At 35.2% G+C, this 17,194-nt stretch overlaps 2 protein-coding genes across 2 annotated transcripts in view; both read right to left on the bottom strand.

Moving 5' to 3' along the window:
- The window catches only part of LOC128989563 (guanine nucleotide-binding protein G(I)/G(S)/G(T) subunit beta-1), a 62,288-nt gene that overhangs the window by 25,117 nt on the left and 19,977 nt on the right, over positions 1-17,194 (bottom strand). The gene's annotated exons all lie outside the window — the stretch shown is intronic.
- Positions 6,369-7,106, bottom strand: LOC128989518 (elongator complex protein 6-like). The gene has a single exon (XM_054411416.1). The coding sequence runs from the start codon at positions 7,104-7,106 to the stop codon at positions 6,369-6,371; it is 738 nt and encodes a 245-aa protein (XP_054267391.1).

The raw sequence follows: 17,194 nt of genomic DNA, 5'->3' as shown, positions 1-17,194 counted from the left end.
TGGATAGGCTAAATAGTAAAACGTATGTCAAACAAAACAATTTTTTTATAATTTATGCTTGTGTCGGAACGAGTAAAACATTTGCGACTTTCATTAATCCTACTTGACAAATATTTTCTCATCATTGATATCTTGGGCTTGAGGCTGGTCACGCCCCTAAATCCATTTTGTTTAGCCTTGACAGTAAAAAACAGATAACTGGTCTCATTTGTAGTTTTGCATCTCCTGGCTGACATGAGTTGAGTCACGCAAACCTGGTGCACTTCAGTTTATCTGTTAGTTATATTACTTAATTAACTACTTGGTAACTATATAGGAATAACTTTGCCCCCATTAGCAATCAAGGCGTGAAAAATTCATGATAAAAGTTCAACAGTAACAAACTCCATGAGAAACTCTTTAATCTATGATCTCTTTAAGAAAAACTGGAAACAAATGGTCGAAATAGATGGGATTTTTTTATTATTTTAACGCAAATTTCTGTTATTATTTCTACTTTTGTTTATTATTATTAAATAAACTAGTTAGGAATGGAAAAAGAAAACGAACAGTATTATAACTATGAAGGCAGATAATAGATAAGTAAAAGTACTATTAAAGGAAGTCATTTGGTTGATCTTTTAACTTTTCCTAGTCTATAAGAAGTTCAAGACTTCGAGCATCAGAATCGTAAAAAAATAATGAAGTGGTACTTTCGACTTAAAGTACACTCTTATCGTAGATGGTGGATTGTGCATTATGGGTGGTAGTTGTTGGATGATGCCTGGTAGATGGTGGATTGCGGATGGCAGATGTTGGATTGTGGATGGTAGATGGTGGATAGCAGATGTTGGGTTGTGGATGGCCCATGTTGGATTATGCCTCGTAGATGTTGGATTGTGGATGGTAGATGTTGGATTGTGGATGGTAGATGGTGGATTGTGGATGGTAGATGGTGGATAGCAGATGTTGGGTTGTGGATGGCCCATGTTGGATGATGCCTCGTAGATGTTGGATTGTGGATGGTAGATGTTGGATTGTGGATGGTAGATGGTGGATTGTGGATGGTAGATGGTGGATAGCAGATGTTGTGTTGTGGATGGTGGCTAGTAGATGGTATAGTAGACCGGACGTATGACCACTGCTGGTTACTGTCCAGTGTCCAGTTTGCGTCACAGGTCTGTTATCGCCTGACGTGTCCTTCACACTACGCGTTGTGCATCTTTACTCACCGACTGCAACGCCGACACCGGCCAATGTCCGGTAGAGAGGCAAGATACAGAGTAGGGCAAAAGTACGGATACTCCCTCTAGTCCCTCTCAACATTTAAGCGTGTAAACACCAGGGAAGACTTTATTTTTTCTTTTCGCACTTTAACTGTCGTCAGGCAAAACTAACGAAATCGATCACGAATTGACTTAGAAATGGGATAAAACGTCAGTATCAAGTTTTCTCGTTGTAGAATGATTACTACTACCGTAACAAACAATTCCTTCGTGTTTTACCCCCTGGTTTCAGTCCACAGCAGTCTGGCCACTACGCTAACGACAGCCACCACTAATGTATCGATGTTTATAAAAACAACACTCACGTAAGGCTACAATCACGCCAACTGCAACCAACAACTGTCGGTGTAGGCCAGCTCAGTGCTCACTAGTCATGGGTAGCAATCATCTATTACGTATTGGCTATAGATTATACAGTTCCTAGAGACTATTTCAATAATGCTTCCAGACCATTTTAAGACCGAGCAATCATTCAGTTCCCTGGTGGCATATTAAATTATTTCATGTTTTATTTGCATTAATATAGCACACCGTCATCCTGGTTTTTTTTTATTTTACAATTGCGAAGGAACTGTGGATCAATATTAGTTTGATGGACTCCTCCTACGCTAAGTTTTTTTTTACTACGTTTAGAAAGGTGTGGGAACTCCTTTCGTTTTCCAGTGACCTAAATCTACATTTAACTATCCATCCTAACCTAGATGTATTTGGCCCACATATTATATTTTATATAGATTAGCCTACATAACCTTAAGGTAATAGGTTATGAACACACGGATAGGTCACTTGAAAAGGGAGGATTTCCCTCACCTCCACAAACGTCGTGTAGTCCAAACTAAAATTATACTATCCTTTTCCAATGGAGTAGATCGAAAAGACGATTGGTGGCTCCAATACTCCCAGGGTTGCATCTCCTTATTCTTCAAGAAAGTTAATCAATGGAGTATTTGTAAAATCTAAATCCCCCTAAGGATTATCATACTTCCAAAAACCAACGAAAATGTAAACCAATAAAGTATCTGCTTTGATGATTACTGTACTGAATTTGGCTTATCAAAACACACAACAACGTTTAATACATCATTGACAAAAACTACACTTTTTAAAGATCAAGAATATATTAATGAAAACCATTGGGATTAATAGTAATGAACAAAGACTACTACTATTAGGCCTATGTAATAGTAAATGGATTTCCCTGAGCAAAGCTCGGTCCCAGGTACTTAATTATTGTTATTCCACCTTTTCACCAACACAAAATAACAATCTTTCAGGCGTCATTATAGGCGTGCTTCTACCATAAAATGTCAATTGCATATTGTTGTCCCATCTAAAAACTTGTTTTCAAAATAACATAGCTCCTTAAACAAGGTGTGTTACTAAATTGTATAAATACAGGTGAGGGAGACCACGTGTGCTCAATGTACAGTATAACGACCAGGTCAATCGAAAAACAGATCAACTTAAATCTCCCTATTTTTACCCCGTTGAATTTGGGGAAATTATTTTGAAATCTCCCAAATGCATCAAAGGGGTAGTTTTTGGAAAATGTTCAAATTTAAATGTATGTTAGGTTTTGATTATTTCTAAGATTTGTTCACTGAACATTTTTAAGAAAAATAATTCTATCTTGATGCTCATGAACAAGATATTAAAAAATGTCTAACATTCAGGGCCTTACAGTTAATTTTATTTCAACAACCTACATAAATGAGAAGGATTACAACTTGAATCTCAGATTAATAAAAATACGCCCCTTTCCAAAAATTTCCTAAAATCTACGTTAAGATTACTAATTGTAAAAATACAGGAAAAAGTAAGAACTTACATGTGAATAACCTCAAATTAATAGCAAATTTTCTACATTTAAAGTTTCATCCCATCTCCAACGATTCCGAAACTATAGTCTAAAAAAGGTATTTTTCAATAACTTTTCGGTTTTTTATGTTGGTAGCCATTTTTACCTCACCTATGCGAGGATGTTATAAAGGAAAGCATCCCCCCCCAAAAAAACCGGAAATATACAATTTCTCTAAAATGGCTCTAAAGATTTTTAAAAAGAAAATTGTGTGTTACCTCCTTTAAATTCTGAACAAAATGGTATAACTCATATTACTGTACAAATTACAATTCAAAAGTTATTGCAACTTATTTTATTTTCCCATTAAAACCCCCATAAAATACAGGAAATTAGGATTTTTGAAAAAAGCCGGGTTTGATTAAAATTTGATTTAAACCACCGAAGGCTGTTAACATTACGGTTCAAAAGTTATTGCAACTTTTGAGATTTTCCATATAAAATATCATAACAACTCCCACCGTTTACAGCTTAAAGGTTGTTGACACGCTCACGGGAGAAAGTATGTGTCACGTTTATTGTCCTAATCGTTCGCCTCTTACTTGTGTCGTTATTACAGTCGTCCATGTATTATTGAGCGAAGTGAGCGAAACACTCCGTCTTTTGTTTTACTAATACTCCTCCTGAACGGCTGAAGCGATCAGCACATATATACACACTAAGCAACTATGGGAAGGTTTAGATTTGAAAATGGCACAATTCTGACAACTTCCTTACACGAATTTAAGCTTTTAAGAAATTTAACATGGGCCTTATGGTTTATTTGTTTGCCATGACAGTATTTGCAACATAACAATAAAAAGACAAGCAAAAGTCGTAACATATGTGTTATCAATAAAAAATCCAAACTAGCACATTACAAAACAAAATAGAGAACAAAAGGTAAGATCAACCGGATTGATACCGTTGAGCATTATTTGCTACAAAACTAATAACCAATTATGATTATGAACAATTGACTTTGGATACCGCAAGTAGACATTCCATTTACTTGAACCAGACGTACCAATTTACTTGATACAATACTGTAAATAGGGATTCCATTTATGTGAATCAAATATATCATTAACCTTGGATACAGCAATTAGACATTGCATTGACGTGACCCAGATGCAGCATTGACTTTAGATACTAGAAGTAGATATCCCATTTCCAAGAAACAGGTACATCATTGACTCTGGATACTGCAATTTATGCGATCCAGATGAACTATTTACTTGGATTCTGCAAGTAGACAACCGAACTACTTGTACCTGATTTTAGGTTGATCTGTGTAGTTTTGATACTGACCAAGATCAGCTGATTCTTTAGCTAAAATCACACTGTTCAGAAACAGCTGGATCCAGTTTCGAACGACAAGCTTTCGATTGTAAGGCGAGTAAATTAATACTCGCCAACCCAACACTACCCAACCAGTCGAGGACCTTCATAAAGTCTACATAGCCACGTATTTCCTACTCAAGAAAAAAATAAATTTGAAATATGGGCTAAGTGAACAAGTGAGTGAGTTTTAAGTGAGTTGCAGCCAAAGCTCAGTAGTTGTACTTATGTTGTCACTGTGATAGTGAGAGTTATACTAACAATGTGTAGAGGGCGATAACGTGTCTGATAACACCAAGACATCTTTAATCACAAGAATGACAGAAGTGTGCGGGTAATCTGGCCTTATCTCAATGGGACCAGAATCTGATTCTAAAACTACGGTTCGGCGTTTAGTTCCTTGAACACTTCTAAATATAGATTTTATATGCCTTGAGTAGCTTTGTGGAGCAGATTCTGACTAACTAACTAGAACTATACATAATTAATTGACAACATGCCGAACATTGACATGGGTAGCCATATTGTTTAATTTTAACGATGTTTAACTAAGGACTGCAAATGTTGCAATTTATGTTTTGGGGTGTCACATTACACACATGTTTGTAAACACTTCTAGTTCTTGTTGAAGAAAAATGAAGTTGTCATAAAGTAATATCGGTCGATAATAACACCTATAATTATTCTTCCTTATTTGAATCGATAGGAAAAGATATTGTTCGCAGTGATTGTAAACTGAAACATTAAAATAGTAAATTGACACAAAGTCATACATATTATAACTACGCTGTACACGTAGCAATTTCTAAATTTAAGTAGTTGATTTAAATTCCGAAGTACTGTTAATTCAAATAGTTAACTTGATTAAGCTACAATGGCATGGCAATGCTAAATAACACTTTTAACAAGCTTGTATAAGTTTAGGCATGTACAACTAGGTAGATAACAAAATCATAGTGTTATAAAAACTAAGAGAACAACATTTTCGTCTTTATAGTTAATTTCGTGACATACAAGACGAATTTTGAGTTGGAAACAAAGCCCGAAGGTTTAAAATAAACAATTATAATACATTATTTGCAGGTAAATGTCTGAAGTGCCACAAACAACAGCACTGCAGGTTTCAAGTTTCACCTCGCACGCTCGGTCGTTAAGATTGCGTGCAAAGGCAACTCACTTATAAACTCTTCCAAGGAAGTACTTGTACACTCTAGTTTCCACACAGTTGTAGTCTGAGACAAAATCATTAAGTTAAGTCTGTGAAGCAAATTATTGCCCAAACAACCAGCGTGTAGTTGCTGTTCGTGTAAAACAAATCAGAATTGATAAATATAATATTTTTATATGTTTATACCTAGGTCTACACCAAGAAATGTGTTATACCACATTTTGATCGATTGGATATCTGATTTATATCTTTAGATTTAATCAATCATCAATTCTTTGAGAAATCGACACATACTAAGGTGCGTATTTTAAACTGAATATGAATGCAAGATTATGATTAAATGAAATAATCATTGTAGCATTGTTACTGAATAAGATCTGCTATTTCATTTGTCAAGACATCTGGGCCTTGTTTCGAACCATCAACAAGCTACATAGTCCTCTATATGATATGACCCAGCTAAGTGATATGACAGCTAACAAATTGGTCTAAACTGTAAATTTCTCGGATATAACTGCAAAGGAAAATTATTGAACAAATTTTCATGCTTTAGACATTTTATTTTAACCACGCCTTACCACAGAATACACTTCACGAATATTCACAAGAGCAAAAAAGTTAGATAAGCGTACATTACAAAAGTAACATGGAGTTTTGAACTCTCATATTCAAACTCGCTGAGTTGATGGCGTAATTACAACAAAGAATTCATGAAGTGAAGGAACAACAACGATTTTGATTTGAGAGTTTAATCCAACTATCTCCCGAACACCCCAACAGTTCCAGGCGCGAACACTTTGATCTGTCTATCAGTGAGTTTGAAGTGAAACACTTTCTTATCGCTGGCAGACCCGAAGATAGGTTCTAGATTATCCACCACTTCCAATGAGCCTGTCACGTTGGTCGAGAACCCTGTCCTGAGAGGCGCCACGGTGACGCGGAGGTCGGCGACGTGGGAAGTGAAGTCAGCCAAGAGTCTGTGGTCTTCGCAGTTCTCCGACACATGTGAGCAAACTAGCAAAGACAAGTCTTTATCGTCCTCCATCAGCTGTCTGAGGCACTGCAAGAGACTGACAACTCCCGCCAAATCCACTCCAGCAGTTATCAAAACACTCAGATCGTCAACAATGAGGCATTTCTTTCCAGACATCGAAGCCAAAGCGGTCTTCACGTCTTCGTACAAAGTTCCATCGAGACGACTCAACTCTAAATTTGTTGGTTCCGTTAAAGACTTTTCCCAAACAGGGTCTAAAACGACTGTCTTGTTATCCACAGCGGTTAAATTAAATCCCAACTTCTTGGCTACATTCTGATAATGCGTGGATGAATTTTGCAGCGCGACTAGACAAATTGAGGTGCTTGTTCTTGTCGCGTTCCACATTAAACTTGCGATCACGAATGTAGAACTTGCACCGTGTTCTTCTACAACTTGCAGTAACTTGCCGGACAAATCCTTGTCTTTCAGTCTCAAACTGGAACAAAGCTCGCTCGCCATTACCTGAAACCAAACGGGCTCGTTGTAGGCTTCCATACATTCTCTTCGGTTATATCAAATCAAACCATCACCATCGGTGTTAAATCCAACGATGTCATACATCTCCGAACAAAACAACGGATATAATGCTATTTTAAATCAGAACTTGGTGTTCACTGTGTGCCTAACGCACTAGTATCACGACTTCGCTGTCAATCAATCAAGATCAAACATCTTCTCGTACCTAAATTAAAGATTCAATATTGGCATCCAGCCAATCCATAAATACATAGGGATTCGGGGATGTAAGTCACAGCCGATCTGGAGATAGTAGATCTCTGTTCGGTCATTGCATGATCTCAATACTCTTGCAGTGGTGTATAATTTTATAACAATCACGGTTCTTACAATCAACTGAACTGTTTTCTACGCTAAACGTGAACTGCCCTAGCCTGAAGGAGTTAATGACAACACATCTCTCACGTAAATGCCCTTTGTATAGCTATAGTGGAATGAAAAATATCTTTCCAGCGCTCAAAGACTATCAAAATGCACTAGACATGATTTCTAGAGAGTATTACCATGAATAGAAAATGATAATATTTAACCTAACCAAACTCCTATATGCAGATTAGGACCAGAGTGGCCGGTTCTCCGTTTCTCTTTGCGTATCATATTATGTCATTGACTGGTAAAACCACAGACGCTGCATCATGCAAGGAAGAGGAAATTTTGACGATTCTGATTTGCAGAACGTTGTGGAACTCACCACGAAAACCAAACCACGTCTCATCTGTGAACGCACTAAACATCAACCACTTGTTCAAAAGTAGTATTACGTTACACGTGTTTCGAGTTAGTAGAATACTAGTGTTTTCCACAATATATTAAGCAGCAGACTAAGTGTACATAATGGCCAGGTGGTTGTGCCTACAGCCTTGACACAAATAGCACATAGTGTGCTTCGTTAGCCGCATGTCACACGTGCGAGCTTTCAGTTCCGTCTTAGTTGCCACCCACAAGAGCCTAGCTAGACTCAATGGCAGATCGATGTAACACTTTACAACAGCTATCAGAGACAGGTGTGCTCATTGTAACCCTAACATAACTAACTGAATGTATAACCGAGAGAAAACTTTTTATGTATTTAAATTCTTTGACATAGATAGTGTTATTGCATGTGTATTACGACTGAGAAGTATAAACATGTTTTTATTTAGAAATAAAAAATGCCTAATATCTATCGCAATGGTATTTGGGTCCTTACACAGAATCGACCGATAAAGAATCGACCTAAGCCTACATCCACTGGATAGACTTAGAACGCTTAGACTGTAGTATATTTGTATTTAGGCTTATAGAATTTATGTAATTTCACTCGGGGAAATTCTCCAAATCGCCTCACGAATCAAACCACCGTTGTTTCTAGACGAAGACATTTAAATGTGTTATTAGCAAAATTGTGCCTGGATGGAACATTTATACATGGACTGGTAGACAATCTGTACACAGAAAGACATTTACGTCTACGGTTCGTGTTTAGTTCCCAAGGTCGTAGTAACCACAAAGTAACTAAAGCCAAACCACGAGACGAGCCACCTTGGCTACTGGCCAGACAGTCACCGTGTTATTGTGTCTGTAACTACATATGACGCGGTATTGTTGTGTTGATTTCAACAGTAGTAGTTTATTTGGTGGTGAGTGGTGGGGTAGAATACCTGAGAAGTTTTAATGTTTGCGGAAATCTTACTTGAAAATAAAAAATTAAGAGACCGCTGTACCGGAACGAGGTCTACATCAAATCATCACCAATCAAATATTCTTTATTATTCAGTGACAATATGTCTTAGTCTTGAATAGTACCGTTAAACTAACCTAAATAAAAATTATAAACTAAATAATTATAATCATTCACAACAAATTATTCAAATTGTAAGACTAGGTACTTGGAATTCAAATTAACATTAAGAGATTACTTCTAATTATTATTTGAAGGAATAAAATGGGTTGCATTTCAATGAGTCTTTTGCCATTAAGCTTTTGAATCTGTTTGTGTTATTTTCTTTTTTTAGTGATATAGTAATACACAACGGATCAGAATTATACAAACTGACCAACTTATCATCAATAACAAAAATACAGAACATAAGTTAATCAAGAATGACTGCATGCATTTTGTCATCTGGAAAAAAGGAAATACGGAAATCCAAAAAGCAACAACTTTAAACACCCTTTTCAGAATTTAAAACATGTTTATGGTGCTAATTACGTTTGAATTTTGTGTTTTAACAATTTTAGTATGGTTTTTAGTCCCAAGATGGATTTGACATCAATGTGAGGCAGTTCTCTCGGACCATGCTTCTATTGAATAAAATGTTTGCAAGTGATTTAATATGCACGTTTAACTAACAAGTCTAGGACAACACCTTTATAATGCCACACTTTCTTATAAATCCACCTTCTTCAAGGGCGGATTTGATTCACCATGAAATAAAAACGTAGGCTACATAACTATTTATCCATAAGTATATTTCAAAGTAACTGTTAATAATGAACAAGTGCATTCTATTAAGTTCAAGGTCTAAGTAAATGTTATGTAGCATACCACAGTTCAGGGCTTACTTTTTACAAATCTCAAATTTAAAAAAATCTAGATTGCACCCGCCTTGCGAAACTAGCAAACATGAAACATGGCTTGGGTTTTCACCGCGGGTGAATTCATTAACAGTCAATTCAGAGCCTTCAGAGTCGCCCCCTTCGATATGTTCAATCTGAAGCCCCCTTGACGCTCCCTGGCTCTTCAGCTTGCCCTGGGGGGGAGGGGGCTCTTACCCCCCACTCACACTCTCACACCCCCAGTGTTGCCTCTTCTAGGGATTTATCCCGAATCTGGACACATTTTCAACCTGAGTACTGACGTTCTAGGGACAAAATACTTTCTGAGGATTTCTGGAGACAAAAGATTTTAGACGATTCCTTGGGGAAAATAAATTAATGGGCATACAGATATTTTATAGAAATAATTTTTTTTTAAGTTAGGGCGAAATAAAATTAGGCCTATAGTTAAGACGAACTTTAAAACAAAATATAAACTAGCTGTTACCCACGGGCTTCGCCCCGTTTGACTTCATAAGTATTAATAAAACCAAAGATTACATATGCTAACGCAAATTGCGTTAGCATATGTAATCATACTAATAATATAAATGTGAAAGTTTGTGTGTTTGTTTGTTTATTTGTTTGTTTGTTTGTTTGAAGTTCAATCACACATTAACTACTGGTCGGATTGTGTTGAAATTTGGTATGATGATAGCTCACATTCCCGATTAACATATGGACATATTATTACCTCAAAAATCCTTTCGGGCTCCGCCCCAGCGGCTCTAGAGTTTCCCATGTTAACCTTATGCGTATTCATATTCAAAATGAATTAAATAATTTTGCCAGCTGTTTCAAACCACACAATTTGTTTCTATGATATTCAATAGCATTAAAAGGTTATACGGTTTACCAACAGGGTGCAGCACCATTAGTTCTGTATACATTTATGACAACAGCTAATTTGAACCAAGGAGCAACAAAACCCTGAGTGTGAGAACTTTACTTCTTTCTATTGTTTAGGTGAAGTGGTAGAACATTATGGCTATGGTAGATGTTCTATATACTATAGTATACCGTAGATTATAGTAAACCAAATGTTCTCAAAACGTGCCCTTTCTCATTGCAAATGCAAAGCACGGGTATTTAGCTACAATAAGCATTGTATACCAACCCCGTACGAAGGACGGGTACTCAGCTAGTCTTTGATAAAACTATTGATTGGTTAATTTAAGCTGAAATGAACAAAACAGAAAACAAAACAAAATCACACCAGATTTTAATAAGGTTATAAATTGAACGAATATGTAACAAACAAATAAGTACAGCTGTAGTATTTTTAACATTAGGTATAGGCTATGGAAAGTTCCCTTTAGAAATGAATTACGACCTTAAAGGCCAATTTATGAAATAATGGATAGTTTTGCGCAAGGTTTCTCGTCATGAGGAACATTTTAAGTAAAAGGATTATGGGGGTGTGACTTGTAGTTTTCTCAAAAGTTTATGGGTACCTACTTTGGGATTTATATATGGATGAATGCATACAAAAATGGTAAATTTTCTTCTTACTACAGGTGGCTGATCAAAATATCTATTCACAAAATAAACAATATTGTGTACTTTGTTTCTCTCGTCGTGGATCCTTGATGAAATGAGTTGTCAAAGTGACGTACAATTTAACTTGCAGTCATGACGAGGAACATTTTATATGGTTTATAGGGGTGTGACTTTTGGTTTTCACAAAAATTCATGGGTACTTTGGGATTTATATATGGATGGCACATTCATTTGTATTTCAAAACATATACTGTACATTATTATGATATTTATTTTAATAAACAAATATAATCCCCCCCATTGCAGCCTACTAACATTTTTTGGAAAGTTTATAGAATAGCCTACTGTTTTGTATGTGAATTTTGGCAATTTTACTACAAACTTGATTTTTTGCTTAATTGCCACTATTGTAATTCACGTGCCATTTGTAGCACATCTAGGGATTTCTAGGGACTTTTCGTTGGCAACACTGCTCGAGTGTGTTCTCACTACGATGTTGCGTGTATTATAGGCATACTTTCCACCCCTCCATTCAACTCAAGTCGCCCTTTACATTTTTTTAGGATCGACCCGGGACATACGTGAGGTCAACGAAGAACTGTCACAGGCCTAATCATTGTATTAAAGGGGGAAATTAATCACAAAACGTTACACAATGTAAATTCTACAGAGTTTTGTGCCAAAATTGAATCAGCCACTACTTTCTAAAAACCGACAGCTTTACTTTTAATATGCAACTTCATTCAACCATATTATCAGAAAAAATGAGTGAACAATTACCTACAAGTTATCGGAATTGTGTTAATGTTACACGCCTTTAAATACACGCACCAACATGAACATTTCACGAACGGATTGGATTTGAAACTCTTGAGACATATTGCTGACCATTTCAATGAGTTATGATTTCACTTTATGCATGAAAAATGATACTGAATGTTGTTACGACGTTTGCCACAAGAAGTGTTGATTTCAAACCGGGCTAATTGATATACAGCGGCTTAGACGATACTTGATACTGTATTCGTGTTGCTACATGCAATGGTCAATGTTTATCAGAGGAATGGTTAAATAATATTCACTCCCTCGGTGTTAAGTTGAGATCGACACGTGTTAGACACGAGATACCGGTACGTTACCTTCTAACTCCAATTTGATTCGATTGTTAATAGAATCAATTCAATCAAGTGCAGTTGAACGTTGTGTTAACCACTCTGCCAAGGCTTATTTTGTATTACATAATTACTTGTCTATTTCGTTAGGCGATTTGAGTAGATATAATACCAGAATATGACCCCACTTTCGGCGTTTTAGAGGCACTTTTAGGGCACTTTTTATAGGGGAAAAATGAGAAAAAAATGGAAGAGCTTTTTTTGGCCACTTTTTTTAAAGACCCAGCTCTCGACCTATACACCCCTATATAAATTTTCTACTTTTGTTAATACTAAAAATCACGTCTGAAAATGGTGAGCTTTTTTTGGCCACTTTTTTAAAGACCTGGATCTCGTCTAATACAAGCCTATATAAATGTTCAAACTCCATTAAAATTTCAAATCCACATCCATTCCCATGTATATTTTCAAAATCATGTGAGGTTTGTGCGTGAACTCGGGCATGCTCCCGGCTCATGATGTGCTCCCTTGGACATCCTTAGTGGAAATCCATGAGTTCTGGCTACTTGGGAACCCAAGCCATTTGACATACAACGAATCACCCTTTCTCCTAATTACCTTCTCTACCAAATACATGTCCTTATACTTGGTCTTTAACAACTCCTCTGTATAGAAGCCTCCCCTGATTATATTGCCATTTTCATCTTTCAAGATATAAGTCACAGGCTTTGTATTCTTAACTTCTGCTATTGTAAATAGTTCCCCTGTCCAATTTGGAGTATAACCTTTACTAAAAACATGTTTATACTTGGAAATCCTTACGCTATCACCTACCTTATATCTTGGCTTTTTAACTTGCACTACTTTAGAAGTCAACCTCTCATGCACATATTTACTATTCTTAACATTCACTTGGTTAGGCTTCATTCCTATAGATCTATGCACTTTATTATTATATTTTCGAATTAACTTTGGAAGTAAATCCAACCATTTATAACTCCCCTGAGCACTAAATTCTCTATATAACCAATTCTTTAAAGTTCTCTGAAACCTCTCCACAATTGCAGCCTTAGTTGTAGAAAATGTGTGATAGTGATTAATATTTAATTTTTTCATTAGTTTGCTAAAATATTGATTAAAAAATTCTTTTCCATTGTCAGATTGAATGTTTTTAACCCCCTTTGGTAGAATGGTTTTAATGGCTTTTGTAACCACTAACCCTGTCTTATTCTTTAGTGGAGCAGCATAAGCTTTTTTAGAAAATGTATCTATTAAAGTTAAAATATATTTATTGCCAGAATTTTCTCTAGCATAGTTTTGCATATCAACTAAATCTATTTGTATGGTTTCGTTTATACCCAATACTTTAAAAGACCTTCTAATGAAATTCTTTCTTGCAGGCTTATGAAGCTCGTATGCAATTTCATTCATTTTTTATAACATCATCCTTTCCTGTAACTCTAAATACATCACCATTAGCCCCAATCAATAGATTATCTTCCATTCTTTTAAATACATAGTTTTCTGGTATATATGGTCTATTATCTATATACTTAAATCCACTCAAAGATGTGGGGTCAGCAACTAATAAATCAGGATTATATTCCATCAAATTAAAAATTTTTTCTCCATATACAAATTTTGATCCATCGTAATGCATAGATTGTGACATTAGACAAATATCATCCAAATGTTCCCCCTCTGGTAGATTTCTTATAAATTGTTTTTTGGCATCCCAACATTTTTCTTTTTTATCAAAAGTTATAGTCTGTTCTTTTATAACACAGTCAGTGTCATCAATGGCAGGTTTAACACGTACTAACCTTTTACTATTAAAACTCCAATAGCCTGCTTCCATTTTTGGAACTTGTGAAACATTCACAGCATCTTTACTATCTGTACCTTCCATCAAATTACTAATTTTCTGTTTCTTTGCATTCCAAACACCATTCTCTGATTCTAAAAATTCATAATTATTATCGTCTTGTACAAATTTACCATCTTCTTTTCGTATTAAAGTCTGTTGTAAAGTGGGCACATCATCTAAACTTTCACCCTTTTCTATATTAGTAATTTTCCGTTTCTTAGCATTCCAAATACCATTCTCTGATTCTAAAAATTCATAATTATTATTGTCTTGTACAAATGTACCACCATCTGTTCGTATTAAAGTCTGTTGTAAAGTGGGCACATCATCTAAACTTTCACCCTTTTCCACATTAGTAATTTTCTGTTTTTTAGCATTCCAATTTTTATTCTTAGATTCTAAAAACTCATATTTAGTTCTACCTTGTAAGAAGACATCACCTTTTCTAGTTAATGTCTGTCCCAAAGTTGATACATCATCTACAAACTCCCCATCTTTAACGTTACCAATTTTACGGTTTAAACCATTCCAACTATCGTCTTGTAAATTTAAAGTAGGTTCACTACTAGCCCTGGGTTCTGCAGGCTTATTATATGGATTATATAAACGATAAAATTTATCTATAAACATATTTTTATTTAGTAAATAATTCCACTTTCTCTCAATTCCTCAATAATGGAATCTATTTCATTATCCACTCCTGAGTTACCGGCTTGGCGACTTAGCCAAAGAAGTCTTAACCTATCTACAAGCTCATTAGGATCATCCCAATAAATATAGTCTATTTTATTACCAGTCACTTGTCTCAAACCTTCACCAACAGACTTAAATAGAGGTTTAATTATATTAAGATATTTAGTATGTCTATTACTTGAAATTGGTGCACCATCTTTGTAACTCTTTAAATGTCCATTTGTAGCTTCCAAAATTTCTTTATAATTTTGCAAATCAGCCGGAGTATAATCCTCAGGTTCTTTTAAAGTTAACAATTGCCACAAACCTTTTGTCCCCTTGTAGGTTTTATTTGCAATTGTAACATCATCATTGGCAATGTCAACTTCCTTATTTCCAATAAAAAATTTATTTGCTTCTCGTCTAATACCATATGTAGTGTCTGTCATACTACTTTTACTGAGGTAATTTCCTAAATAGTCTGATGCTAAAAGACCAAAATCTAATTTCTGTGGGGTGGATTGCTGTAATGGTTGTAATCTTGGTATTATTGGTATTCTAGATGGAGTCATTGGGAGAATCTCCATTCGAGGCCTCTCTGTTTTGGCGATTTTTTTTAATTCTTGTAATGGCTCTATTAAAGGTTGGAATGTTTGAAACCTCTCTTCAGCCTCTAGAAACTTGCCACGTTTTAAAGCTCTATATTTCTCTCGTATTTGATTTGCAGAGTCAACCAATTCTTGTTGAATGTTTTTCATCTTTTATTTACATTTTATTTATCTCATTTGACAAAGGATTGTACTCAAACACTTTATCATGTATTATTAAACAATATGCAGATGTATTTGCTGGTACATTTTCTGCAGTTTCAATCTCTAATTTAATATCAACAATTCCTTCCTTCACTGTTTCGTTCTGTCTAGAACAGTCTATTACAATTAGTGGATATTTCTTCATAAACTCAGCCCTACTAATCATAGGATCTGGGATAGTATTATAGTAAGTCTCTCTAAACCTCATAAACATCTCATAAGCTTTAGAGACATCTCCATTTTCAAAGTCGAGATTTAAATCACTATAAGGATAATATTCAGAGTTTAGAAATACTTTGAGATTTTTTAACTTACAGTGATCAAATTCATCAGTTCTTTTTCGTGCACTATTATCCCTAGCTGTTTGGAAACCAAATATAATATACCTAGGCTTCTCCAAACTTGAAGATGTCTTTACTGACCATGTATGTCTTGTAGTATTGGGATATGATGGAAGTTCATGCAACTCTAAGCTTCTAAATGCAATTTGCAAATTTTTATTTTGCAATAACATCTTTTGTAATTGTAACTTCTCCCCATCTGATGGTATTACATGTGGCATCACCCATTGAATTGAGTTAAGTATAATTTTGGGAATTGCATCAGCAGTACCACTGGCTGGAGCACTAGTGGTTGTTAATATACAATTCAAATCATTTTTGGATCTTTTCAACACCAATTCTTGTTTGACATTTACTAATACCTTATTAAAATCCTCAAATACACCCATTAACAGTTCTAATGGCAAACAAGTACTAAACTTGCCACTTTTATGGAACTCTTTTAAATTCGTGTCAGAATCAAATGCCACATTTGACAATTTAGTTGTTTTATTGTAAGAGCTCAATATTTTCATAAGACTAGAAATTCCTGGGTTTCTTACAATGTCTATTTCTTTACCTGCGACTTCATATCTAATTTCATCAAATAAGAATGCAAATGCATTATTTATAAAATGACCTTTATCATGATTTTCAATTTCTCCCTTAATATACAGATAACTCCTACATGGGAGAGTTAGCAAATCTTGATTATTAATACATATTCGAATTTCATCAGAATTATTTATTGCTAAAGTGTTATGGGGAACATAGGAGTGATTTGTAATTTTAACCACACTATCGTCGAATTGGGATTTCCCTGTAACGTCTAGAAAATCTTCCATTTTTATTAATAGAAAATTTTAACTTTAGTCCTATTGATCGTAGGAACCTAGCATTTTGTATACTTATAGATAAATTCTTATAAATTCTCATATCTTTTTTATATGACAAGTAATTGTAGTTTCTTCTCCATTAAAGTCAATTGTCTTGTCATGCTGATCGGCAAATGTAATACTGACAACATCTAAACTTCTCTTATTTACAGGAAAATATATAATATTTCTTGGAACTTCAATAATTTTGTAGCCAGGAGGAGCTTCTGGATAAAAGCTATGTATGGTGTGTGATTTGTTTCCATTTAAATAGGACCCGTTTGCAATATTACATT

Source organism: Macrosteles quadrilineatus, unplaced genomic scaffold (genome assembly GCF_028750875.1).
Source record: "Macrosteles quadrilineatus isolate MER2022 unplaced genomic scaffold, UCM_ALF_1.0 Scaffold_3__2_contigs__length_128488019, whole genome shotgun sequence".
Classification (NCBI taxonomy): Eukaryota; Metazoa; Arthropoda; class Insecta; order Hemiptera; family Cicadellidae; genus Macrosteles; species Macrosteles quadrilineatus.
The sequence above is the reverse complement of the archived record's forward strand: the minus strand, read 5'-3'. Positions and strand labels throughout refer to the sequence as shown.

Excerpts from the sequence above, each read along its gene's own strand:
- LOC128989518 (XM_054411416.1), bottom strand. The coding sequence starts at position 7,106 with ATGGCGAGCGAGCTTTGTTCCAGTTTGAGACTGAAAGACAAGGATTTG.